Consider the following 27688-nt stretch of genomic DNA (forward strand, 5'->3'; position numbering starts at 1 on the left):
ACAAAAATTAATTGAAAATAATTAGTATAATATTTTTTTCAAATAATCATAATAAACAATAAATATAATAAAAATTATAACAAAATTACCTTATAACGAAAAATCGCATGAACTTCTAAATAAAATATGAGAAGATTGTCAGAATTATTGACTCATTGACGGAATTATTGTATTAATTTATAAGTTGAGAGGAGAGATGTGAGAAATTAACCGGCGGAGAATGGTATTTATAGCGAGCGAAGTTATACAAAACGCGGTACCTGATCAGCGCTATATAAAATTATATCAGAGTAAAGGTATGTCGCGGTACCTGCCCCGCGCTATATAAAATTATGTCGGGAGTAAAGGTATAGTGCGGTTCGTGATCCGCGCTATACCCTTACGTGGCGTATAGGGCGCTGCAGGGGTCGCGCTATACCCACGTGACGCCAGCTCACCGTATAGCGCGGTTCAGGGGGCGCGTTATACCCCACGTGGTGCCAAATCATCGTATAACGCGGTACAGGGGGCGCGCTTTACTGCTAAGGGTGTTAGATCAAAAAATATAATCTGACCGATGTTAGATCGATAATATTACCGGTCGCCAGTGATATATCGAAAAAATCGCATGGTCTACACGAAAATCAAGAATCATTAAGAAAAGATTAGAAGAAAAAAAAGCACTTCCCCACCAACTAAACAGACACCCAAAAATAACAAAGTTAGGGTTCTACTTTCTGATTTTATTTTTTCCTTTTCCCTCCTAATTTTCCTTCCTCCCAATCAGAATTGCAATGATTACCAGTTTTCGCTTGGGAAACAATTTTTTTGCTATTGGGCTTGGTGTCAGGCGACTGATTTTCTTTCAGAGAAGAAGTTTGATAAAATTAGAAACAAGAAAGAGTTTGACTGTTATTCTCTAGTGGTTTATTTTCCCGGGATTTTTTTTCCCTTTTTCCAGATCGCTCCATCTCAGCTTTCACGGTTAGTTTCATTTTTTTTCTTCCTCTCTTCTTCCTGCTCTTCATTTCTCTCTCTGTTTCAATAAAAAATCTAATTCGATTGGGTTTTCTGGAGAATTCTTTAGCCTTTGAATGTTAACTGAGAACTATCGCATTATTTACATCTTCTTAGTAACTTTTATAAGGATTCCTGGAAAACTTATGCCTAAATAGGAACTTTTTAGTTGCATATATTTCATTAATTTTTTCGGCAACTTTGTTTTGCGATTGGTTTTTCCAGGAGGAATATATGTAGCTGGTGAGTGGAGAAGGGAGGGGAAATATTCATTGGAGGATCCGGGATTCTAGTGAGAACTTTAATAAGTTCTTATACTTTCTTTAGATTCTTTTTGTTGGTAATAGAATTGTCAGTAAATAACTAGTTTGCTTGAGTTTGAATCCATATATTAATATATGGAGTCAGAAGTTTATTCACCGTCAGTTCCAAGAGATCCGGTGAAATGTTGTGATTGTGATTGTGCTACTTGTTCTTTGATCGGTGAACAATTGAGTACTTGGTTTCGGTCTGTTAAACGAAAATACGATGAGTTCGAGACAACAAACAGGTTTTATGTTCCAGGTTTGGATCTTAACTTCAATGCCAAAGTCCAAATTGAGAATGAGTGTGCCGCTTTACGGGAAACTGTTAGCAGCAAACAGACCACAATACAGGATTTGAATAGAGAATTGGAGGAAGAGAGAAATGCTTCATCATCGGCTGCTACTGAGGCCATGTCAATGATATTGAAGTTGCAGAGAGAGAAGGCGGAGATCCAAATGGAGTCACGGCAATTCAAGACTTATGCTGAGGAGAAAATGGTGCATGATCAGCAGGAGATAATGTTATTGGAGGATCTGTTGTATAGTAGAGAGCAGACTATTCATGCTCTTACATGTGAAGCTGAGGCTTACAAGCATAGGATGCTGAGTCATGGGCTTACAGAGGAAGAAATCGAAGGTGAGCCAGAATGGCAGATTCAAAACATGGCTGAGAACTTCGATGGCTCAGTTGATCTTCCATATGATTATCCACCTCCAAAGTGCAATTTGAACGAGAATCCTGCTGATGATGTTGAAGATATTGAGAAATATACATTTGGTGAGGCTCCCCGAGAACACTTAAGAAATCTGGAACAAAGGATCTGCCAATTGGAGAGGAATCTGAGCAGCAGTCAGCTGAGTCAACAAGAAGGAACAAAGAATGTTTCAGAGAAGGTAATAGTTGGTCACTCTCCTAGGCGATCAAGACATTCAAGGGGGCTTTCAGGTGATAGTTCAAACTTTTTCCTGCCTAAAGAGATAAATTCGGAGTTTACCGGTGATTCTCCCAGGTTTAATACTAGCTTGAGGAAGATGGAGTTTGTTTCAGAAATGGACAAGATTTCCAGCTCAAGAAGAATGGATAATGCTTCAGAAGTTGGAGATGATATGAGTGACAGAATTTATACGATTGATTCAATCCATACTGGGGTGCCAAATGAGGGACCCTATGAACCTAAACCTGGAGTTGGAGATCATGATGATTATGGATACACTCCAAGGGGTGCACTTGATCTGCCTGATGTTTGTGATCCCGGTATCAAGAACCTTTACGCAAGGCTTCAGGCCCTTGAGGCTGATAGGGAATCAATGAGACAAGCAATAATATCAATGCGAACTGAAAAGGCGCAGTTGGTATTATTGAAAGAAATAGCTCAACATTTGTGCAAGGAAATGTCACCTGAAAGACAAGTGACTTTAAGGAAGCCATCTATCCTTGAAAACCTTCCATTCATGTCATTCTTCAAGGTAATCTTTGTTTGAACAAAAAGTTCTTTTCTGTATGTATTTTAGACCATCTAGTTCTATTATTGACCTTCTCATGTCTCTGTATTTTGGATTATTCTACATCACGATGCCTTATTCTTGAAACTTCACAATTTACTTTGGCTTTTTACTAAGTGCTCTCCATATTAACTGTTCTTTTATTTGTAATGTTCTATACGACTGTTAAAATAGCTGTAATATATTATCCTATGGGTGTTTTTCAAGATGAATCACATCTTTCCAAAATTAATTTACATTAAAACTGCCTACCTATTAGGTAGGCTATGCAGAAATGAGTTACATGTTTAATTACTTTGCTACATGTAGAATATCTGGTTGAATATCATCTACAGGCCATTTTTTGCACCTCATCTTTCATCTTTTGTTGCATCAAAAGCCTGCCCCTTCTTTTTACTACTTGTATATATATCCTATACAAACTATTCATTTTACCTGTTTTTTTGTTTCATTCTTCTACTCTTTTACTTGTATTAATTTAGTGTTTATCCAAGTTCTGACACAATAGGAGTTGAATGGAGTAAGCTTTCATGGACAAGTTCTCTTCGTTTACTAGTTTAATATCAATTTTGTTCCACTTGCTTTCTTGAATTCTAGCCTGGAAACCCCGCATTTGAGTGTTGCTAACATTGTTGGAAGCATCATCAATACAGCTGTTCTATGTTTCCCAATCTGAACATCATAGTTCCAAAATTTATTTACTTTTGATTTTATTTTTCTTTCAGTGGATTCTGTCCTTTCTTTTCTGGAGGCGGAAAACTCGACGAAACAAGTAAGTAGTATTTCTGTTGTATAAATGGTTACTGTTGGAGTTACCTATGTTTTTTTTTTTTTATAAGAAATGAGGCCTCGTTAAAAATCCCTTTCATAACTGCCGCGGTACATAAGTACCTCAGCGGACATTGGAAGGAGGAAAAAAGTGGCACAAATTTTATTGCCAAAAAGAAATTACACCTCATACAACAACAGGATATTACAAACATCACCCACCAACTTAATCCTCTATACAAACACATATTCAAACAAAAAGTTACAAAAAAATTACCCTATACCTGACTTAGCCAAACTATCAGCCTCCAATTCACAACCCGTTTTACAAACCTAATAATAACACTATGCTCCAATAAAACACTGACAATTTCCTTAACTAGCTGTGAAAACAAGGCAGGGCACACTTCCGGAGTCATAATTTACCTATGTTTTAAAACTGGCATATTTTTGTCTCTGTTCAATTTATCTAAAGGCTAATATTATTAGGTTAAAAGTAACAAATTTGTTATTCCATTTTGCGGCATTTTAGAACTTGGCCATTAAACAATAGAGATGCAAGTGTGGGGAGGGACATGCACTTGGATACATAATTTTCTATATTCTCACATAAATTGTTTTATTGCATTCTATATTAGAAATTGATTTTGAAGATTATCAGCATATAATATCCTAGAGATATGTCTATGACAAAGTTTGGTTCACTTTTGCTCATATTTATCCCAATTTATATAGGTACCTGTATGGATTGTCACCAAACAACGTTGGGTTGCTAATGCTTCTCGACAAGGGCCCTAGACTGAGGCAGTGGAGATGTCTTTCGAGTACACAAGTGTGAAAGTGGTTCATCTACTTCCATTTCAAGATGAAGCCAACAATCGTAATGGGGTTTGCCGAGTGGGTTTGAATAAGCTATCATGTATAGACATTGCATCCCTTCTTATGGATTCCTTGGAGCAGCCTTTAGTATATTGTCCAACGTGCTTTCATTTTACATTTTTTTTTCGTTTTCTCATGATTGAATACATTTTACTGTCTGATCAGCAAAACATGAATGCTGTGAGCATACACGCTTATATTTGTTGGATTTCAGGAGGTATGATTCTATTGCTGATTTCTTGTATGTTTCAGATTTTTGTATGATTTTCGTTTCAAGTATGCTGTGTTTTCTAATTTGAGCAATTGTTAGTTCGCTGGAGTTTATTGTTGCTAGTCTCATCAAGATTCATATTGACATTTCAAGTGGATTACAATCTGTCATTCGATAATAGAGCTGAAAAAAACCAGTAAAAGGAACATAACCAGTTCTTTCTGAACACTAACCGTCGAGTAGCATTTTGATATTATGGTTTGGGCAAGAAACTCCCTTCCATCTGAACCAACCAATCCAAAATACAGGCCCGTAAGCATTAAGTAACGTTTTTACCACACGCAGAACCATCGATGATGCATCGATTTATTCACGGAATTTCAAAACTAAGACTAACTTACAGCTTTTCCTTGGTCAAGCATGATGTTAGTTACATTTGTATTTCACAACCCTGATCGATCAATACTTCGGACATTGCGATTTTGCCAACAGGGTAATTAATTCCTCCAAAATGCCTGTCACAATCTACGGATGAGAGACTCGGTAATAGGAGAAACGAGACAAAAGTTGCAGATCGAATAGCTTACCATCGATCACTGGTGTCCGCAAAGCGTCACGATGAAACACCGCAGGAATACTAGAATATTAGCGGTTAAATAAATACTATTTCGGACTCTACTACTCCTTTTCCCTCCATCTCCACCACACTGCCTATACTCAACCTCGTACTAGTGCCTTTTCTCCTTTGACTAACTTGAAAGTTTCCGAATTTGAGACCACCAATCTTGTTACCAAATGGACTCCAGCGAAAAAAACCATTTGGTTTGACAACAACCTAAACTCATATTTCAAGTAAACCATTAAAGACCAAAAGCTTGAGAACTCAGCTTTTGAAGGTAGCCAAGTAGAGAGTTTTGGGGTTTGGGGAAATGGGTATTGCGTATTCTGAAGTGGGTTGCTCTCTTGATTGCTGAAATTTTCAGAAACTGAGTGAAGAAACAATTTTTGGAAGCTATTTTTCTGGTTTTTGTGATGGAAGTGGCATCCACAAGATTAAGGCGTGATGGCAAATTTTGATCCTTGTTTGTCGACATGTAAGAATCAGACAAAAGCCAGTGTCAGTGCTGCAAATGAAACTAGTATCCAACGTTGGTATGTAATTACAACTCAATGCTTTCAAATTGCCCAATGCTGATTTGTAGTTTTGCCTGCTTTTTTGGTGGGATTAATCCCTACAAATATTTCTTGTCAAACTTTCATTCCCATGTGTTACAACTTACCAGCCAAGGTTGTTACTTCACTACCAAATTCATGCTAAACCATCTCCTTCAATATTAGCCCAAGCTTCATGTTCATCTAACATATCATACCTTGGACTGAAAATCTTCGCAAGTATTCCATCCATTAGGATTTCTTATGTCGACATGATATTTATATACTCTATGAAGTGTGATGTTTCGCACATCTATCACTCTCATATTTTTTTAATTAATCATTAATATTTAATTTATTAATTGATTAATTCAGACATAATTTTATAAAAACTGACCCTCATATTTTTTAATTGCGTAAACAAGCGGGATTTTTTTGTCTATTAGGCTAAAATGTTTGACGGAAATCCATTTCTCATTAATATCGAATATATTAAAAGGTAGTTAATTAATTAATAATTTTATCTAACTTTAACGAATTACTTAATTTTAGATCCAAGAGGGCGGCTAGTAGACTAAACCGATTTAATGTAAATGAGTTCACATAAAAAATAATTATTTATTATTAAGGAGATGGTAATAAATTAATATGTATTAAAACAAGGGTAAAATACATAAACGTCTCTGGCTATAAAATATTATTTTATTGTTTCATCTATTAAAAGTTATAAAATGATCATCTAATTATATGAAGTTGATTCTTTGAGTCTATCGATTATTAAAAATTATAAAATATTCTCCCGACTATTCATTATGTTCCAAATTTGTCCTTTATCGTTAAAAAATTAACGGCAGTCTGAGTTGGACGTTAACCTGCTGACTGAGATATGATAAAATATGATCTCATAATCTCAAACGACTATCATATCTCAGTCAACATGTTAACGTCTAGCTAAGACGACCATTAATTTTATAAGAGAAAAGGATGAGTTTAGAATATAATAAATAGTGGGATAACCATTTTGTAATTTTTAATAGTATAGATACTCAAAAAGAAACTCTGCATAATCGGATAACCATTTTCTAACTTTTAATAGTCAGGGACTCAATAAAGTAATATCTTATAATCGGGGACCTTTTGTGTACTTTAATCTAAAAACAATTAGTATAATATCAAACAATGTCTTTAACGTTTGGTTAAATACTCATTTTAGTCTTTATATTTTTAAGATTATTTTGACCATCAACGTTTTATTTCTAGGTAAAAAGGTCCTTCTAAGAATGAAGTTAGTTAATAAATGATTAACGCTCTAAAATAGAGATCTTTTTATCTTAAAATAAAACGTTGATGGTCAAAATACTTAAAAAAAAGAATAAAAGCCAAAAATGATTATTCAATCAAATGTTTGAGATAATTTTTACCTTGAAATACTAAACAAAAGAATAAGAGCTAAAATGATTATTTTAATAAATATTGGGGGCTGATTTTGATATTGTGCCAAAATAATAATAGATAGTCTATATATGGGTATTTAATAATAACTAGTAGTCGTGGATTCATATGTTATGTTTTCTATTCACGTTGTATTACACACACAAAACAAACTTGGTCAAACACCCCACCTCCTCTGGTTTTGTTTCTGTTAATGGTTACCCTAAGAAATAGCGAGCAACAAGTCAAAGGAAAACCAGAGATCCCAGGAACATCATTTGTCTTAAAAAAAAAACTGCTTTCTCTTTCCGTTACACAATTGTTCATCTGTTTTTTTTTTGCCTTTCCAGACCATCTTTGTTAGTTTGATTTCACTGTCCGTATTCTTTTAAACCTGAACACCTTCATTTTTGTTCTCTGCGCCCATTGTTGCCGAGAAACGAAAACAATATTGCATCAATAATACCCCCTTTTATATTTAATGTCTCATCGGATAATCCTTAAGACCCCAACCGGTACCGTCTACCGGCAGCAACCGCTGCTGCAAAGCCATTCCACGTCTTCCGGTTTTTCCGGCGTCGACGATGGCAGCCATACCGTGATCAGAAGCAGCAGCTCGAGGAAGAGTGCCAAGTTTGGGGAGTTTTGTGGGGGAACGACGGCCGAGTGTGCGGCGGTTTGTTGTTGTTTCCCTTGCTGGATAGCGAACCTCCTGGTGTTAGTGATTTATAAAGTCCCGGCAGGGCTTTGTCGGCGTGCTTTCCGCCTGAAACGGCGGCGGAAGTCGCAGAAGAAAGGGTTGTTTAAAGGGAGGGATGGTTGTGGATGTGAAGATGGGGAATTGAGTGATGAAGCGGTGGTTTGTGTTAAAGATATTGTGTTAGATGTTAAGGTTTGTGAGGAAGAAGATAAAGATTTGTTTGAACTTGAAGAAGAGATGTGGGAGAAGTTTGGTGGTAGTGGCTTTTGGCGAAGTCCTTCTCGAACAGAAACAGACCCACCCACCATTACAATTTAGATGTACAACCTTCAATTAAAATTCTATTTTTTAGACCATTTTTTTTATTTTAATACTATTTTAAATCTAATATTTTATTTTTAATTTTCTTTTAAATTAAATCATGCCGTATTAAGTAAAATTAGCATCCAAAGTTGTAATAGTAGAAGGTACTAGAATATCAAAATACAAAGGTATGGCAGTATTGGAAACATGACTTGTAAGAGCATGGGCAGCACCATTAGCGCCACGACGAATATTACGAACAATCAACCTTGGATGCGCGTCAAATAAATGGCGTGTCTCAGCCAGGTAGAATCTCAAAACCGATGGATCCAAATGGTGATTGTCCAATTGCTGAACAAGGAGTCAGTAGGATACTCCCATCTCTATCGCCACCATGACAAAGTGCATGGGCTTCCAGGAGGCTAGCATCACGCAGACCACGAAACGGGAGAGCAGGACCGGCGAGCACAAGGATACCCACAGCCACAACGGAAGAGCCCAGACGTGCAGCGATCTTGACAGTGCCATGCGGAAGGCTGTAACAAAATTTAGTCAAGCGTGGAGATTGAAGATAAATCTAGAAAAATAAAAATGATTTGTTTCGCTCAACGTGGAATCAACTAGTGCCAGTCATTTGTGGTATACCGCTTACGGATGAGCTAGGCATGTATCTGGGGTTCCTACCGCTTACGGTCGACATTCCGGAACAGATGATTATGGCGGTTACAATTCCGGTTAACCAGTCCCAAAATTCTCATCATCTTCTGCTATGGGGATTGGAAAGTAATAGGAAATTTACAGTTTCTTGGGCATATAAATTGCGGCTGAAGATGGGATCAGATTACGAAATTGGCCCACAGTCCACACAATGCTTTAGTAATATTTGAAGAACCGCCTACTCCCCTAATGATGCCAGAGGAGAAGGCACTTTAACATTATAATTTGTCTTCTTTTCCTTTTTTATACACAAAGAAATTATGTTTTTCAATTTTCTTGTAAATCATTTTATTATACATGAATATCTAATTTATTAGCAAAGTTTTATTTAAAATAATTTCAATAAATCAGTGAAATTTATTCAATTTATGAGTAAAATTTGATATTTTTCTGTTAAACCATTTCATCTGATAATAAAACATATATATATCGTATCTAATCGGTTTTGTTTATTTTCATTAAATAATGCTAACGTTTTCTTGAATTTTAAGTGTGATATTAATTCTAATCTTCAAATTCTTATATCAGATTAAACTATATATTTAGAAAGTGTGTTAATTCAAATAATTTATAATCCTTAATTATGGTGGGAATATCTCCCATAATATGCACATAGCTGATAATACACTGAAATAAGAAGTGCAAGTACATGGAATCAAAAATTGTGTATACAACAAATTTCAGTCACAAATAAGGGAACTCTTACCCTCAAACTTTGAAGAGCTAAACTCAACAAGGTTTAAAAAGGAAAAAGAAAACCTGAATAAAATGTCCTACGAAAATGCCAAAAATGTATCTATTATGCACCTTTCTTGCCAACTTTAGGAAGCATCATGGCTACAAATTCATTGTAATCGATCCGACCATCCTGTGAAAAATGAGTCGAACATGAAAATAATGTGGTTTATGTTGAGCCAAATCACACAAGTTTTGCATATGCATGGATTAGAGATGCTTACGTTGTCTGCATCGACTTCTTTCATGATTTCATCGAGGCGGATGTCTTCGATACCAAATTCTTGACAAGCTTTTTGAAGCTCGTCGGGAGTTATGTAGCCGCTGCCGTCTCTGTCGAAATACGAGAAGGCTGCTAATAGATTGTCTTCTCTCTCAATCTTGTTTAGATGCAGTGTTGCAGTTACGAATTCTTCGTAATCGATTGTACCGCTGTTATTGATGTCTGCCTGAGATTCGATAATCATGTCAAATTGGTATGATAATGGAATCGATATATATATGTTACTCGGACTCGGGTACAGAAATATGAAGAGTCAAAGCAACGTACGGCCTGCATTAGAGCATGAAACTCGGGTTCGGCAAGATCGGCACCAAATTTTTTCAATCCCTCTTTGAGTTCATCATAGGTGATTTGACCACTACCATCTGTGTCTATCATCTTGAACATTTCTTTCAACCCAGCTATTTCTTCTTCGGAAAGTCTTTGGGCAATGACCTTAAAAACACAATGAAATAATTCAGATTTTAACCAAATAAGTAATCATTTAAATGTGGGATTTCTACATTGAAATGAGTTTTGATTTCAATATGTGTCCATTCTGAAGCTTTACAGGCCACTGTAAATGGCAGAAACTTACTCTTAAGGCCATTTTCTTGAGCTTATCCATTGCAGAAAATTGTTTCAGGCGGCTTAAGACAACAGAATCGAGTGGCTTGTCTGGTGCCACCCCATCAACTTGAACCCAAGGGTGGCCTGCAAGTTACAAAGGATCAAATTTCTCAAAATCCAATGGTGGATCATCTAAAGATCATCAAGTTTAATCCATTAGCCTCAAGAAACAGAAGCTGAGAATTCAAAGTTGAAATAAGCTTCAAATCATTTATCAACATCAACGTTATAACGAGACTTACGTAGTACTTCGTGAGCCGTTATCCTCTTCTTTGTATCTCTGTCAAGCATTTTCCTCACTAGTTCTTTAGCACTTTCAGAGATATTAGGCCAGGGATCAGATGAGAAGTCAAGCTCAGCATTCAAAACCTCATTAAATATTTCTTGCTCAGTTTCTATATCAAAATAACAAGAAATAGATCAAATGTTCAAAACAAGATTGCTAGAAAAATTTAAGAGTTCAACAAAGCAAATACTAACAGAAATTATATCTGGTGAACACTTACCACCCCAAAACGGTGGCACCCCACTTAAGAGAATGTAAGTGATTACCCCAGCACTCCACACATCCGCTTCCGGACCATAACGCTTTCGCAATACCTCGGGTGCGACATAATACGGGCTTCCAACGACATCGGTTAAGGTATCCCCTAAATTAATTCAAGACATTCTTTAAGAAAGCAACACATTGGTGACTTCACAACATTGTTGAAAAGTCTCTAAAATCTAAACACTTTATTCCTACAAGTGAAACAGATTTAATGATATATGAACTGTTTCTAATAAACATCAAAGTCTTCTACAACAGTGGGCTAAAAGTTCATTTAACTATAAATTGAAAGTGATAAAAGAGAAAAATTTTGAACATACCGGGCTTGAAGAATATTGATAATCCGAAATCGATGGCTTTAAGAGGTGAATCCTCCTCTTGATTCACAAAAAGGAAATTTTCAGGCTTGAGATCCCTATGCATTACTCCCATGGCATGACAAGCTTCAACGACAGAAACAATAATCCTTGTTATCTCGGCTGCCTTTCTTTCACTATAATGCCCCTCTTTACAATCCTATCAAAAAGTTCACCCCCTGCACACAACTCCATCACAACATGAACCGCCATCGAATCCTCATAAGACCCTTTGATGGATATAACGTTTGGGTGCCCTGACAAGTGATGCATTATCTGGATCTCTCTCTTCACATCATCGACATCATCAATAGTCATAAGCTTCCTTTTCGCGATTGATTTACATGCAAACTCTTTGCCGGTACCTTTCTTGATGCAAAGGAAAGTGGTTCCGAACTGTCCTTGACCTAACTTCCTCCCCAAGTTATAGTATTCCTTTAAATGACCTGTCCTGGTTTGCAACACTGAATCAACCTTCAACCCTGCACAAGATTGCCTTTTCAGATTATGAGCCTTTTTCTGTTTTCCGGTCTCAGCTTTACCCTCATTAAACTCTGAAAGTTGAGATGGCTTGGAGTTAAGTCTTTGGGGTGAGATTTCGATTGTTGTCTTTGTGTTGTTCATTGGCTTTTGATTGTTGCCTTTGGGTTGTTTCAGTGGATTTTGATTTTTGTTCCTCCCCTGTTTCTTCCCTAACAATCTTCATTTCTCCCGGAGGTTGTTCTGAACCGTGTCGGATTCTTCCGGTTCTGTACTCTCACCCTGATCCTTATCTTTAGTTTCACCCTCATTGCCATCGCCATCTTGTTTTGTTTCATCATTTTTGGCTTCCTCCGCTGCGTCTGACTTGGCACAGGCATTTCCCATTTGAAAACTTAAATTCTCACACTTTCTCTTCTTTCCACCCAACAATATCTAAATTCACCCATGAACTACAATCCCATTTCTTATCTCCTTAAAAGGGTTCCTTTTTTAAAAATGAAATTAAAAATGGGAGCTTTAGCCATCTAATCACCCCTATATCTTCACAGACTCAATTCAACAAACACCAATTATGAATGCAATGAATCAATTAGAAGAATCGTCCCTCTAATCTAAAGCAATTCCATAAAAAAAAAGATCCTTTGAGGGATTTCAATTATTCTCAAAATACCCCCTCAATGATCAATGATCATTAGAAACACGAAATTTTCCTAGAATAATCAATGATCATTAACAAAAGGAAGAGAATTTACAATAACCCAATGTAAATAAACAATCAGAATGGACAAATTCGATGTCAAAACAATAATTTGAAATCACAAACAATGGGAAAATAATGTTCTTTCGTTTTTTTCCCTCCATTCAAAAGAGAAAGAAAATGAGAAAAAAAGAAAAAGAAAATAAAGGCAGGCTTTTCTGTTAGAATTACAGGTTTAAATGGGTTCTGATAAGGTGTAGCTCACCACCAGCAATTTCAGTGGTTATCAGAGCATGATTGTTCATTCATGGCTGAGATTAATATGATAGTAAAGCTTTTGAGTTGAAATATTTGGGTTAAATTATGGTTTTGATACCTCTACTATGCCCAGTTTAAATATAATAGTTAAATGTTTTTTTTCATCTTTTTACACATTAAATAACTTAAATATTTTATGGTTTATTTTAAATAAAAATAATTTGTATTATATAAATAATAATTCGAACGGAACCGAACTGACCCAAAGTTCAAGATGACTTTTTTATTTGTTAAAAAACAGTAATTTACTATTTGAGCATTCCACAAATTTCAACTATAACCAATAATAGGCCATGGATTAAGCACTTATTACACATTATATATATCACATTGTTGATTAGATGAGGAACAAATTATGGTATACATAATATTAGATTACATTATTTTTAGGGATGTTTTTTGTGTAAAATATCAGAAAATCCATTCTCAAGTCTTCAAGTGCCTTGCTGATGAAGTCAACTAGTATTAGCCATCTAGGTCTTCTTCCCGGGTTAAACATCGGTCACCCGAAACTCAAGCTGAAGCAGCCTAATATATGCTTTCTCCGGTTACTCAACTTTTTAGCTTCATTTAGGTCTTTTTTCATAGAACCCATCTGCCTTGATGATTCCATTTCCATAGGAACTCAAGGCAACCGGTACATTTGTCTGAGGTGAACCCAGTACAACTTTGTTATGGTTAGCTTCCATTGCAAGGGAACTCGAATCTTCGTGCCTGCATATTAGAATGAGTAAAGAAAGCTGGAAATCTTGATGGAAGTTTCTTAGTTCTTTTCATTAACAACACATGTTTATATACACGTGGTAACTAACTCCACAAGCTGGTAATCTGGTATAACAAAATCCTAACAAACTTACTGCACTACATTACACACACACACAACAAATTACTTCAGCAGCTCATTCTAGATTCATTATAGAATATTCACTTCAATATCCTCCCTACTTTTTCTCTTCTCAACTTCAAGAAACGACAGCACACCAAGTCTTTGCCTGAACTGAGCAAAGCTATCTTTCGTTAGTGCTTTAGTAAGTCCGTCTGCTACTGATGTTCAGAAGGTACAAAATTCACTTGAAGCCTTCCTGCAGCCACGTTCCTCACAAAGTGTATGTCTAACTCCACATGCTTTGTCCTAGAGTGGTGTACTGGGTTAGCACTCATGGAAATCACACTGGTGTTGTCACTCCACACCACTGAAGCAGCTTGAACTGGAACTTTCATATCAGTCAGCAATGCTTCAAGCCAAACGACATCAGATGTGGCATCAACTAGGCTCCTGTACTCAGCCTCTGTGGTGGATCTCGAGACTATCTTTTGTTTCTTTGAACTCCACTGAACCATACTACCACCTAGGAAAACACAGGTGCCTGATATGGACCTTCTATCATCAATACTACTTCCCCAGTCTGCATCAGCAAAGGCCACAAGCTGAAATGGTTATGTTCTCGGCAAAAACACCAGGCCATAATCAAGTGTCCCCTTAAGATATCTCAGCACCCGTTTGACAGCCACCAAGTGTTGTTCGCACGGTGCATGCATAAACTGTGCTAGCTTATTCACACAATAAGCTATGTCTGGCCTTGTATGACAGGCATACAACAAGGACCCCCAACTAAACTGCGATATTCCCTTGTGTTTTCTAACAAACTGCCTGCACCGTTACTTGACAGTTTAATCGACGCAACCATAGGAGTTGGAGTTGCTGTGGCCTTACTCATTCCTGACTTATCTAGCAGCTCCATTATATATTTCTTCTGACTAAGGAACACTGCACCATCAACACCCTTAACTTCAATTCCAAGAAAGAAATTAAGCTTACCCAAGTCTTTGAGTGAAAATTTTGCTCCTAGCAGCTTCACAACTTGCTCGATGTCCTCATTTTTGCCTCCTGTAACAATGATATCATCGACATAGGCTAAGACATACGTGCTGGTACAATCACTATGTCTAATGAACAACGAGGTATCTGCACGAGAACTTTGAAACCCCAAGTCCACCAGAAAATTTTTCAGCTTGGAGTACCAATTCCTTGGTGCTTGCCGTAGACCATACAAGGCTTTCTGTAGCTTACACACCAACCTTTTTCCATCTCCAGCCTGTTGTTCAAAGCCTTGAGGTTGTTCCATGAACACCTCTTCATTTAGTTCGCCATTCAAAAACGCGTTATTTACATCCACTTGTCTTAGACTCCAACCATTGCGAGCAACAATTATCAACACAACATTCACTGTTGACATTTTTACAACAGGGCTGAACGTTTCTTGAAAATCCTTACCATGCACTTGTGAGAATCCTTTAGCAACAAGTCTGGCTTTATATTTTTGTATCGAGCCATCAGCATTACGCTTGACTCGAAACAGCCACCTACAGCCAACAATAATTCTTCCTTCTGGTAGAGGGACAACCGACCATGTATTATTCCTCTGAAGTGCTTCATATTCAGCAAGCACAGCAGCCTTCCACAACGGATCCTTGAAGGCTTCATGAATATTTTGAGGTTCAACCTCACTCATATCGTTGCTATTCTGACACGCAGATTCACCACTGATAGTTGAGGAGTACAGCTTGGGTTTGAACACTCCATTTTTACTACGTGTAACCATGTGATGGCGTGTCACTGGTTGTAATATCTCATGCTGATCGTGACCACTTTGACCACTATCGCTAGATGCTCCATTAGCCTGGTTCAACACCGCGGTACTTGTCTCATTTGAACTTTGTTGTTCAGCCACATTCTCATCTCGCTGTTCAACCTCATCTACATCATTTTCTCCTGACACCACAGGCTGTATATCTGCTTCATGACTAGCATCTTCAGGTAGATTCATACTATTAAACGAGTTGGACCCTGACTCATCAACACTGGCCACAGAGTTAACACCCTGTGATTCTCCTCTCATGCAGACACGCTGAGCACCAGCTACTAAAGGAAATTGTACACCACTCTTACGTAACGTACACTTGCACCCAGTCTTGATGCCTGATGTTGCAAAAGGAAAAAATTCTTCATCAAAAACGACATGTCATGAAATAAACACTCGACCGTCCGAATCCATGCATTGATAACCTTTGTGCTGAGTGTTGTACCCCAAGAACACGCACTGAGAGGATCGATAGTTGAGTTTATGAGCATTATATGGCCGTAAATGGGGAAAGCAAAGACAACCAAAAACTCTGAGGTAACCATAGTCTGGTTTCTTTGAGTACAACACCTCGTACGGGGATTTGTTTTGAAGAACTTTCGTAGGTAGCCGATTAATGAGATGCACAGCAGTGCACACTACATACGACTAGAACTTAAATGGAATCGAAGCTTGAGCCATAAGAACTAGTGCTGACTTAATTATGTGTCTGTGTTTTCGCTCAACCACACCGTTTTGCTCGGATGTATGTGGGCATGCTAGACGATGCACCACACCTAGAGATTTAAGCCAAGTGGAGACTGACTGATACTCACCTCCCAATCGCTTTGAACTTCTTTCACAGTAGCATTGAACTGAGTTTGTATCAAGCTGAAGAACAACTGAAAAGTTGGCAGAACCTGATCCTTGGTTTTAAGCAAGTAAACCCAACTATGTCTCGTGCACGCATCGACGAAAGAGACATAATACCTATATCCATTAGAAGCTATGTGTGATGGACCCCATACATCACTGAAAACTAAATGAAACAGCGTGGTATACATTGTTTGAGATTGATTGAATGGCAATTTATGGCTTTTACCCAATCTACATGCAACACAGAATGAAATGTCAACCATATTATTTCTAAAAGGAAACACTACACCAACTTCTTTACATGCTTGCACAAGAACCGGATGAGCAGGATGCCCAAGCCTCTTGTGCCATAGATCATACTTTTTATTGTTACTACAAGAGTCTTCTACCACTATGGCATGACAAGCTTCCAAGCATTTCGTATTTACTACAAATTGATAAAGGCCTGCATGCTCTTGTCCCTTTAGCAACTCCACTTTAGTCACTTCATCCTTAACCAAGCATGGCCCCGCATGAAACTCAAAGAACACCTTGTTATCTCTAGCAAACTTTGACACAGAAAGAAGGTTTTTAGTTACTGAGGGCACATGCAATAAATCATTAAGAACCAGTGCACGAGAATTAGTAGTCATGGCAGAAGAGCCAGCTCGAGCTATAGTTAGACGATGTCCATTACCAACTACCACCTTACCTGGTCCATTATAATCCGAGCTAGTGGTAAGGTTCGAGGCATCGGGATTGATGTGATGGGTAGCCCCAGAGTCCACAATCCACCGACCAGAATTTGTGGAGGCACTGTGTGCTTGAGCATGCACACCACTGCTGCACGACTTACACTCATCTACAACAGTGTAATTTGCTTCAGTACCTTCACTTTTGTCAGCCAACACACCTGGAAATGTTTGATCGAAGCGATGCCAGCAGCGATCGACTGAGTGTCCATTTTTTCCACACAGCTGACATTGTAACCGAGGACGACCACAACCACGTCCTGTAGATTTGTTATTCCTGTTATAACTGCCAGCGCCATTTCCATTGTAGCCTTGAGCTGTAGACCTGCCATTTTCACGATTGTTTGTTCGAACAGTAGCTACATTCGCACTCATAGGAAGGGACTGCTGCAACTGAAAACCACTCAACTGTGATTCAGCATCCATTAAGACTGTTTTGATATTGTCAACAGAGAACATCTCTTTGCTCACAGTAATCACAGCCACAAACGGTTGATATTCAACTGAAAGACCATTTAGAATGGTAGCAATCTGTTCAAGATCCGAGATAGCACTCCCACACGCTGCAAGCGCATCACACACTTCTTTAATCTTAGTAAGATATAGCCTCATGCTGTCATCTCCTTTCTTAACAGATCTGAGTTTACAATGCAAACTCATTACAGTCATAGTCGACCGATTGGCAAATAACTTCTGAACCGTTCACCACACATCAGCTGCTGTCTCGGCTCCTACAAACTGAGGTAACAAGGGATCACTGATTGTAGATAGCAACCAAGATGCAAGCGCACTATCCTGAGCAACATAGTTTTCATAGTCTTCATTCACAACACTAGCACCTGATTCATCAGCAATTCGAGCAGGTGGCGGTAATAACTCTCCATTGAGCAACCTCTCTAATCTGTGGCTGCGAACCGTGAGCAGTATTTGTTGTTTCCACAACAAATAATTCGCTTCATCCAACAAGATGTTGATCATCTTATGCGTGAAGATCTTGCTGCTACGAGCAGCTTCCCCGAACTCAAAAGCAATATTGTTGCAATCGCCCATGAAAGCAGCAACCTCCAGGATCACAAGGCGGATGATACCATATTAGAATGAGTAAAGAAAGCTGGAAATCTTATTGGAAGTTTCTTAGTTCTTTTCATTAACAACACATGGTTTATATACACGTGGTAACTAACTCCACAAGCTGGTAATCTGGTATAACAGAATCCTAACAAACTTACTGAACTACATTACACACACACAACAAATTACTTCAGCAGCTCATTCTAGATTCATTCTAGAATATTCACTTCAATACTGCAGAACATTCACAGATCAAAACCATTTAACTTGAATATAAAGATATGAATATATGCGAGAGTATCTTAATATGGCTACCTCGTGTCGTTAATCTCACTGCTATTCCGAGACTTCTCCGAAGTCATCTCCAGATTCGACACAAACTCTTTGGAGTGGGCCTTAACATCAACCTTGGCTTTTAAATTAACATCGTCATCTGCAACATATATTAAGTTTTTCACAACACCTTCCGAATTTACCATTTCTTCATCACAGAAAGTGGAAGAACTGCTTCATGCATTAAATCCATGTTGTCGTGCTACTGAAATGACCTTCTCCAGTGTTCTTAGAGCATCTTCCACCTCGGGACGAATAGGGATCTTTCTTTTAGCATTTATGCCATTTGCATCGATCGGTAAATTCATTGGTTGAGTATGTACTCTTTTCACTTTCTTCTTCGATTTCACTGAAAGCTTTTCTCTTCATGTCTTGTTCTTTCTGCAGTGGAGTTTCGGCAGCTTGGTCATTAGCATGATGAACTTGTGTCCGATATCATGTGTGTCTCCATTTAAATTCTCCTTCCGCAAAATGTCGGCTTCACTTTCAAGCTCATGTACTTGAAGAACGTCACCTGATTTGTCACTGGTGTAAAGTGCTTCGCGTATTAGAGAAAACAATGGATCTCCCAAGGCCTTGCTGTAATCTTCATCACATTTCGTCACAGAAGCCACAGTCTGCAAGCATTGTAAATTCGAAATTCTGAGATTAATCAGTTCATCATAATAATCTGCACCATGAAAAATGAAGTTCCAAATCCAAAAGCCACCAGCAATACTAACAGGCATACCAAACATGAGTACGGGGATATGAATCTCCAAATATATGGAAAAAATGTATTGTATTCGACGAGCACTACTGAGTCCGAGTAACATAGCTTATGTGTGTGAACTGTAACCTTTTGATAGAGTCTGAAACAATTTCCAATTTATAAGAGATGGAGGGACAAATTCCAGCTTCATATCCATGTTTGCTATTGTCCTACAAAATTAATAAACTTAAATCTTCGAGAAGAAACGTGAAGAATATAACAGGAATATAAACCCACAAATCCTCATGATTGGAAGCTTCGTGCCACAAACACTGAATCGGACTAATCTGATCACGCCCGCCACTCATGTTTTGGGATGTCCGAAAAATAACGTCCTCAAGAACATGACCTGTTCGGATTTCACATCCGTTATCTTTGCAGGCAAACTCCTTTGGAGCTTGTACTGAGGACCTAAACCCTACCCTTTCTCAAAGAGCATACATAAGCCATCTACTTCTACATGTTCATATGAAAACTTGAAAGTATTACTTACAACTGACCTAAAGTAGCTTCGTTCATCGTTCACCTTCTGAAAAGCGAAGCCTCCGACCAAATCAATCCTTACAACATCCTTTGCTTCGGGAATTCCGTCGTTAGTAAATCCATGTACGACTTTATCGATGCTGCTGACATCCGAGATCTAAAGGCAGAAGTGTGTACTTGGATATATTTTCCAATACGTGCGAAGAAAGCCAACCGCAAAGTCTATGTAACCATGTTCATGTATTTGAAGTCTCTACCGTGTTCATGAGAATGATAATCAGATCATCTTGAAAGTACTCGAAAAAGAAATAGTGAATTAGAGCCTCCCTAGCTGACATTGGCCACGCAACCTTCATCCTTCTCCCGAAAATACGAAAACACGTAAGCATCAGAATTCAACATGGTATTTCAAGAAAAGGAAACAAATTTATGTCGTCGTTTCAGGCTACAAGAACTTCACTAGAGATATCTGTTCGCCGATTCAGACCTTTTTTAAACAGGTGGAGCTATTTACTTTGAATGACGGAAAACTGGACTGAGGCCACCTGGGAAAATGCAAAAGAAGATGTTACTTGTGCACCATGGTTCGGGATCGGATCCAAAATAAAAACCATAAAAGCATATAGAGATTTTTGGCAACACAAGACACAATATTACTTCAGCAGAGGATGTTAAAAAAGACGATGGAAACAATTCTCACCATTTCTTATAGAAAGCCGACTCCCAAGAGATACATAAACCTGCAATGAAGTGTACAGCTAGTTTAGAAGTTTTTTTATACGATTTTGGGTTAGTTCTTAAAGTAATTGAAGTATGAGCTGAACTCACAAACATCCAAAGGCCCATCTACATAGCCTTCAACTAGTAATGTGTGGAACAGAGTGCCAAGAGGCCCTTCACGGTACATAACACGGAACTCTTCATTGTTGTGCTGCAACTGTCGAACGAAGTTAGCCGTGCACTTTCAAAGAAAATTAATCATAATTTATAACTTGTAAAGTTCACTTCACTCGTATATGTTTAATAAAGCCATTTATATAAGAGAACTATAGCATACTTTCCATTCACCGTGTGAAATTTCAGTGGACTTAGACACCAGATGATCATCTATTGAAGTACTCCTTAACATGTCAAGAAAATTCGATACTTCTCGAGCCCTCTTTTCCAGCAAATCTTCACTAAAATCTGCAGACCCGAAAAGAAAAATCAGAAGAAAATGTGCATAGAGGGATCAAAGTGCGAATATCATGGACGGTTTGAATTGAAGAAACACTCTTAACCTTCTTTCTCATCGTGTGCATATCGTAAAATCTGATTCTTGACGATGGTTTTAAGCGTCTCCGGATCAGTCAGTTCAGCAGAGGACATCGTCTTGTCCAGTCTCTCTCGGTATCGAGAGATTGCCAATTTCTTTTCCATTTTTACATCCGTAAACAAACAGCATTCAGCTCTCTCTCAAGCACTCTAACCTTGTAAACACATAGCAGTTTCATTGTAAATTATCAGAGAAACCGTTAATGGCAGATCAAACACAAAAATCATGAACGAAATCGATTTCTATTCAAGTATTCTGCAGCATATGCAAAAGTAAAAAGAAAATGATCCATTAAGTTCATGTAGTAAAATCCCCATAACAGCTCCAAGCTTCAATCATGAAAGAAAATCATTTCTAGTTAAGAATTCTACAGCATTTGCAACAGTTAAAGATAGTGTTCCATAAAGTTCATATATTAAGATATTCATAACAGCTCAAAGCCTCGAACATGGAAATCATGAACGAAATCGGTTTCTATTCAAGTATTCTGCAACATATGCAACACTAGAAGACAATGTTGATTGAATTCATGGTTTAAGAAGATCAAAGGCACACGAAAATAAAACAAACCACCAAATGACATTGAAGATCTGCAAAAATTTCTGGGAACACTATAAAACAAGAACCAGAGCCATTAAAACTCTTCCATTATAATACAATGAACTAAACAATTAGCTAACTCCTAATCCAAAACATTCATGTCTTTAACGAAATTGGAAGGAAAACAAATAAACATAAACTGTTGAAATAAAAGCAAGCAAGCAAAGAAGTTTAACTTACAAGAAGCACAATGGAAATCAAAACAAAAATTTTTTGTTCTGCAATGAAAATCCTAGGAAGAACCCAGAATCAGAAAATTGAAACACCCAGCAACCCAGAACGAAAATGCCGCAGATCCCATGAGAACTTCATTGATTTGAACCCCCCCCCTAACACAAAATAAACATGGGGTTTTCTTATTGAGTTTAATGAGCACACGACACTCATCAAAATCACCAATAAATTATAAATTATTACAGCTTTTTGCTCTCATTTTTTGGTTCTGGAACTTTACAACAGGTTGTGTCAACTGGTTTTTTTAGGACAAGAAGGGCCCACATCAATAAAGAAAAACATTAAACTCTTCAGACTTCAAACTAAAGACTTGTTAGGACAGATCTAATTAAGTATTTATTTTATCCATAAGTATCTTCATTCAAACTCGCGTTTGATTAAGGAAATTGAAATCAAAGTGTAATGATAATCTAAAATACTGAATTTAAATTGTGTTCTTTTAGCTTTCAGTTATATAATTAATTTTAATTAATTACACATATTATATTACAATAATGTCAAATTTATATGTTTATAAGAAATATATGTATATGATTTAATTTTATTGTCTCTTCTGATAAAGTTATTAATAAAATATAAAAGTTGAATTATTAATGAAAATAATTTAATTTTATTGATAATTGATGATTTAATTCTTCTGATTTTGGCGAAAAATCATGATCAACGAAAAAACAATCATTGATCGGTGATTTTTATAATAAAGATGATGAAGAAAAAAATTGAATGTAGATAAAGAATATGAAGAAAAAAAAAGAAGACTTTCTATTTTCATATGATTGAAAGGGATTTATAATGACTTTGTTTGATGATGTCTAATATATGATTATCATAACTATTTGTAGATTGACAAACTTAATAGATTTGATCGTCAAATCTTGGATCTTACTTTAATGAATTGATTTGATTTACTAGACCTCTTTACAAGAGGTCTTGTTTTTCTATTATAGTTGATTTGAGAGCTCGTATTCGGAGGATATAGAATTAATCTGCATATAAATTTTTAAAAGACTAGGAAGTAAATAGTTTCTTAAAATGACTTCATAAGGTATAATAAGAATAAGCTTTAATTAATATTAATGAGACCAATTGATGGAGTAGGCAACATGGACACATTCCATTGCTGATTGCACAGCACACATGGAAAACAACTAAAAACCGGCACAAATCATTATACGAAAACATGACATTCGTAATTCTAGTGGTCGTGGAACCTGAGATTCAGGCCATACTATACCAGGCATTGATGAAGTTGATCTGTTACCACCGGAATGTTACTTTTCAAAGGCTGGTACATTCATACATACATACATACATACATACATACATACATGAATGGTATCGGACAAGTCATCAGAATTACTGCCTCTCCGAAGATCCATCCAGGCATCTACACGATCAAGAACTTCTGCTCCGGTGTTTTTTTCTTAAGGGTTTACCCCCATGGAAACCATGAAATATCAAGCCCCTCAATACAAGTTTGTCTCCTGTTGGTATTCCATTTCCAACAACTTCCATCATTGTCCCTGTTACATCAAACGAGTTACGCACTCGTTTTTAGTTTTTTTTTTCACCCTAAACAAAACCAAGGCATCGAATTTCATTGTTCGTCTCAAATGCTTCAAGAATGAAGGAGCCTCTATAAACATTGTATTTGAATATATACATATACTCTTATCTAACACGCACACCCGAATCCGAGTAAATGAACCTCGGTAAAAAAAAATTAACAAATGTTGAGAGTGGGATTTGAACCCACGCCCTTTCGGACCAGAACCTTAATCTGGCGCCTTAGACCAACTCGGCCATCTCAACTTTTGTTCATCTCCAACAACAAAATATTTGTAATCTATAATATATTAGATTTATCTATAACATTAAACAAAGAAATAAGATGCGCCATTCCACCATTACGAAATTCGTTCTATTAATAGAAATCCTAGGTTACCAACCGTCGATTAATCATTTGACACTAAATTTTTTAAGTAATGTCAAAATTTTAAATTTTAATATCATGAATAAAATTATGAAATTATCTCTAGAGTAAAAAGACACAATAATTAATTGGTCATAACTATAATTTAACCTTTAAGTTTTCAATATTTGGGGTAAAAAAAATGATAAAGCGCATTACTCAGATGGCGGGAAGGAATCAGAGCCCAAAACCAACACTATAGACTAAGGTGGTGTTTGTTTTCATTGTGCAAGTTCTTCAAATCACTTATGTATGCGTCGCGCAGACCACGCACAGACATTAGGCTTCGCATACTGTTTGTTTTTTAGAAGACAGAAGCTCTTCAAATGTCTACGCGAGCTCTTCTTGGTGCAAACTTGATTTTATGTCTTCAAAGGTCTTCAAACCTCTTCAAGAGCAATTATAAAATATAGTTATTTATTAAAATAATTTTAAATAATTTAATAAGATTATTTATTATAAAATAATTTATTTTAAAATAATTTATTATAAAATAATTTATTTTAAAATAATTTATTATAAAATATGGATTGATTTATTTTAAAATAAATTATTATAAAATATGGATTGATTTATTTTAAAATAATTTATTTTAAATAATTTATTAGTATGGATTGATTTATTTTAAAATATGGATTGATTTATTTTAAATAATTTATTAGTATCGATTTATTTATTTTAAAATATGGATTGATTTATTATTGTAGTTGTATGGATTGATTTATTTTAAATAATTTATTAGTATGTATTGATTTATTTTAAAATGGATTGATTTATTTTAAATATTTATTAGTATGGATTGATTTATTTTAAAATATGGATTGATTTATTTTAAAATTTATTAGTATGGATTGATTTATTTTAATATTTATTAGTATGAATTGATTTATTTTAAATAATTTATTAGTATGGATTGATTTATTTTAATAATTTATTAGTATGGATTGATTTATTTTAAAATATGGATTTTATTTTAAATAATTTATTAGTATGGATTGATTTATTTTAAAATATGGATTGATTTATTATTGTAGTTTTATGGATTGATTTACTATAAAAAAATTTAGTATGTATTGATTTATTTTAAAATATGGATTGATTTATTTAAATAATTTATTAGTATGGATTGATTTATTTTAAAATATGGATTGGTTATTTTTAAATAATTTATTAGTATGGATTGATTATTTTAAAATATGGATTGATTTATTTTAAATAATTTATTAGTATGGATTGATTTATTATTGTAGTTATGAATTGTTATTTTAAATAATTTATTAGTATGGATTGATTTATTTTAAAATATGAATTGATTTATTTTAAATAATTTATTATTATAGTTGTATGGATTATTTAAATTTCAGTATTGTAAAACTAAAATTATTTAAATCTCAGTATTGCAAAACGCTTTTAAGTTTAAAAAATCAGTTTATTTATATTTCAGTTCATTTTAGCAGTCTGCAGACGTTAAAAAACAAACAGTCTTCTTCTTGTAGACTGCATACTTTTGGTCCACCTCTTCTGCTGTAGATGCCTGCAGATGTGGTCCGCAGACTGCAGACCTTTTACCTCTGCAAAAACAAACACCACCTAAATAAACCCAAAACCCTTCTGCACTCTTTAGTTTCTGATATATATTTTCTTGGAAAAAAATAGAGCATTTTGTTTTATTTTTGATTAATTTGGGCCAAAATGGGAAAGAGAAAGAAATATAGGGTTTTACGCGATGAGCAAGAAGATGTGGTCCAAGAAAAAGATGAAATCATTATTCCTCAAATGAAAGGAGCTTATATGAGGTCCCCCCCCCTTTTTAATTTAAGTTCTAAATTTCTAGCTGTGATTCATTGATTGTGAAGAAGATAGTTTTTTTTAAATAAATATATATATATATATATATATATATAATTGTCGCAATCGTCTTTCGGGTGGACCCGGAATTGGGCTTCGACTTAGGAAAATGTGGATTGGAGTCGCCACCGATCTTTTATTCTAAAACAAATAGGTAGATCGAATACCTCATTTCTTACCTGATCTGCGCCGTACCAAAGATGTGTCGGATCCGGGAGTCGGTTACGGTCAAGGAAGGATTAGCACCCTTGAACCACCCTTTTCGGTACTATGTAATTTCAGTTGTCTTTAATTAAGAAAATATAAGTTTAAATTACAAGGTAAGACTCTAGTCCTAATTACTTACCGTAGATTGATTTGAAAGTTGTACCCTTTAAAAGTGAACGTGTTAGATTGAAGAAAACAAATAACATAAAGAAAATAAAATAAAGGGGAAAAAGAATAAAACGAGATAAAAAAAAGCAAAGACAATATACATAAATAAATGGATAAATAATAAACAAATATGAGTAAATAAATCAAAGATAAAGAAATAAGAAAAATAAATAAATAGATAACTAAATAAATAAGATGAGGAAAAAAATAATATGTACATATAGTACAATTTGAAAAGAAAAATATATATATAGTAATAAGAAATATATATACATCAAAACCAAACAAATAAAACATATATACATAATAAATAATAAATATTTAAAAATAAAACCTACCCCCACAATTACTCCACCGAAAGTTGGGGGAAAATTTAATTGAAGACAAAAGCGGCCCCTTCTAGGACATATAGTCCAAATTAGGTATATATAAAATAATATTTAATTAAAATACAATAAAAGTATCTATATATATAGGTAATATCATATAGGAAAAATAATTAAATAAAAGAAAATAATAACAAATATATATTACAATAATAATAAAATAAAAATATGTGTACAAAACAAATAAAATACGACATATATATATATATATATTAGAAAATAACATAGAATAATTTTAAAAAATAATAATATTTATTAATAATGGGTATATAGGTAAAATATAAAAGATACGTATATGTACAACACATTAAGTAATATGAATAAATAAAAATAATAGTATAAGTATCAAGTTGAATTGAAATATATATACGATTATAGGATATTATACTAGAAATAAGAAATGATTATAAGCATAATTAGTAATTCATGTATATTAATAATGTTGTACCAATAAAATGTAAAAGAATACACGCATATCAGCATAAATAATACAAAATAATATACAATAATAATATAAGGATTTAAACGTAATAATTATATATATATATATGGTGTCTAAATTGAAAATAGAATGAAATTTAAGGCCAAATTTGATAGGAATTCGAATTACACTTGGAACCAAAGGGGCAAATTATAACTTTAGAAAAACAGAGGCATCAAATGCACGGTTTAACCGTTTTAAAGAACATATCTGGATTGTTAAAATAAAAATTAAAACAAATGAAAACTCATTCTCCTCTTCTCGCCAAAACGAGCCATCCCCTTTTGCCTAAATGCTCTCGCCTGTTCTTCAGAAATGAAGAACAGGGTCGTGGTTCTTCATGAACCCAGAAAACGCCACCCTACGCCGCCTCGCCGTCGCCGTTGAATGGCGCCGGCCGTCGTTCATTGGCGGCAAAACTCATCTTTTTTTTTTTTTTTTTTTGAAATCCCGAAAACTTTTTGAAATCCCTTTCTGAAAACAAGATTGTTTTTCGAAAATCGATTAGGAAAAAAACCTAGATCTAAAAAAGTTTTGAAAGAAAAAAAAATAAATCGAATGGCCTCCCTTTCGTTCCTCGACCGTTCGGTTTTGGTTTAGTTCGAGCCAGATATC

At 35.5% G+C, this 27688-nt stretch overlaps 3 protein-coding genes, 1 non-coding gene and 2 pseudogenes across 4 annotated transcripts; 2 read left to right on the plus strand and 4 right to left on the minus strand.

The window, feature by feature from the left end:
• The first annotated feature begins 689 nt into the window (after nucleotides 1–689).
• LOC120162238 (myosin-binding protein 7-like) lies at nucleotides 690–4564 on the plus strand. Its single transcript, XM_039172409.1, has 4 exons — nucleotides 690–963; nucleotides 1222–2768; nucleotides 3530–3576; nucleotides 4308–4564. Exons 2-4 carry the CDS (start codon nucleotides 1395–1397, stop codon nucleotides 4408–4410), a joined length of 1524 nt encoding a protein of 507 aa, XP_039028340.1. The 5' UTR covers nucleotides 690–963; nucleotides 1222–1394; the 3' UTR covers nucleotides 4411–4564.
• A 3162-nt stretch (nucleotides 4565–7726) lies between these two features.
• Nucleotides 7727–8263, plus strand: LOC120161524. The gene has a single exon (XM_039171743.1). It carries the CDS (start codon nucleotides 7727–7729, stop codon nucleotides 8261–8263), a length of 537 nt encoding a protein of 178 aa, XP_039027674.1.
• A 1484-nt stretch (nucleotides 8264–9747) lies between these two features.
• Nucleotides 9748–12122, minus strand: LOC120161525 (annotated as a pseudogene).
• A 1190-nt stretch (nucleotides 12123–13312) lies between these two features.
• Nucleotides 13313–18901, minus strand: LOC120161594. Its single transcript, XM_039171819.1, has 2 exons — nucleotides 18611–18901; nucleotides 13313–13710 (listed from the first exon to the last, which is right to left on the minus strand). The coding sequence occupies exons 1-2, from the start codon at nucleotides 18772–18774 to the stop codon at nucleotides 13563–13565; spliced, it is 312 nt and encodes a 103-aa protein (XP_039027750.1). The 5' UTR covers nucleotides 18775–18901; the 3' UTR covers nucleotides 13313–13562.
• Nucleotides 18902–18993: 92 nt separating this feature from the next.
• On the minus strand, nucleotides 18994–21321 carry LOC120161526 (annotated as a pseudogene).
• A 2421-nt stretch (nucleotides 21322–23742) lies between these two features.
• On the minus strand, nucleotides 23743–23823 carry TRNAL-AAG. Its single transcript has one exon. It is a non-coding gene; the product is annotated as a tRNA-Leu (tRNA).
• Nucleotides 23824–27688: the final 3865 nt, after the last annotated feature.

This window comes from Hibiscus syriacus, unplaced genomic scaffold, assembly GCF_006381635.1.
Source record: "Hibiscus syriacus cultivar Baekdansim isolate YM2019G1 unplaced genomic scaffold, ASM638163v2 tig00111402_pilon, whole genome shotgun sequence".
Lineage (NCBI taxonomy): Eukaryota > Viridiplantae > Streptophyta > Magnoliopsida > Malvales > Malvaceae > Hibiscus > Hibiscus syriacus.

What these genes read in the sequence shown, in the direction of transcription:
- LOC120162238 (XM_039172409.1), top strand. Translation starts at nt 1,395, where the DNA reads ATGGAGTCAGAAGTTTATTCACCGTCAGTTCCAAGAGATCCGGTGAAA. An exon ending in CATTCATGTCATTCTTCAAG is followed by an intron (nt 2,769 to 3,529) that starts GTAATCTTTGTT and finishes TTTTTCTTTCAG; the next exon opens with TGGATTCTGTCCTTTCTTTT. An exon ending in CGGAAAACTCGACGAAACAA is followed by an intron (nt 3,577 to 4,307) that starts GTAAGTAGTATT and finishes CAATTTATATAG; the next exon opens with GTACCTGTATGGATTGTCAC.
- LOC120161524 (XM_039171743.1), top strand. Translation starts at nt 7,727, where the DNA reads ATGTCTCATCGGATAATCCTTAAGACCCCAACCGGTACCGTCTACCGG.
- LOC120161594 (XM_039171819.1), bottom strand. Translation starts at nt 18,774, where the DNA reads ATGGTAAATTCGGAAGGTGTTGTGAAAAACTTAATATATGTTGCAGAT. An exon ending in AGTGAGATTAACGACACGAG is followed by an intron (nt 13,711 to 18,610) that starts GTAGCCATATTA and finishes TCTAATATGCAG; the next exon opens with GCACGAAGATTCGAGTTCCC.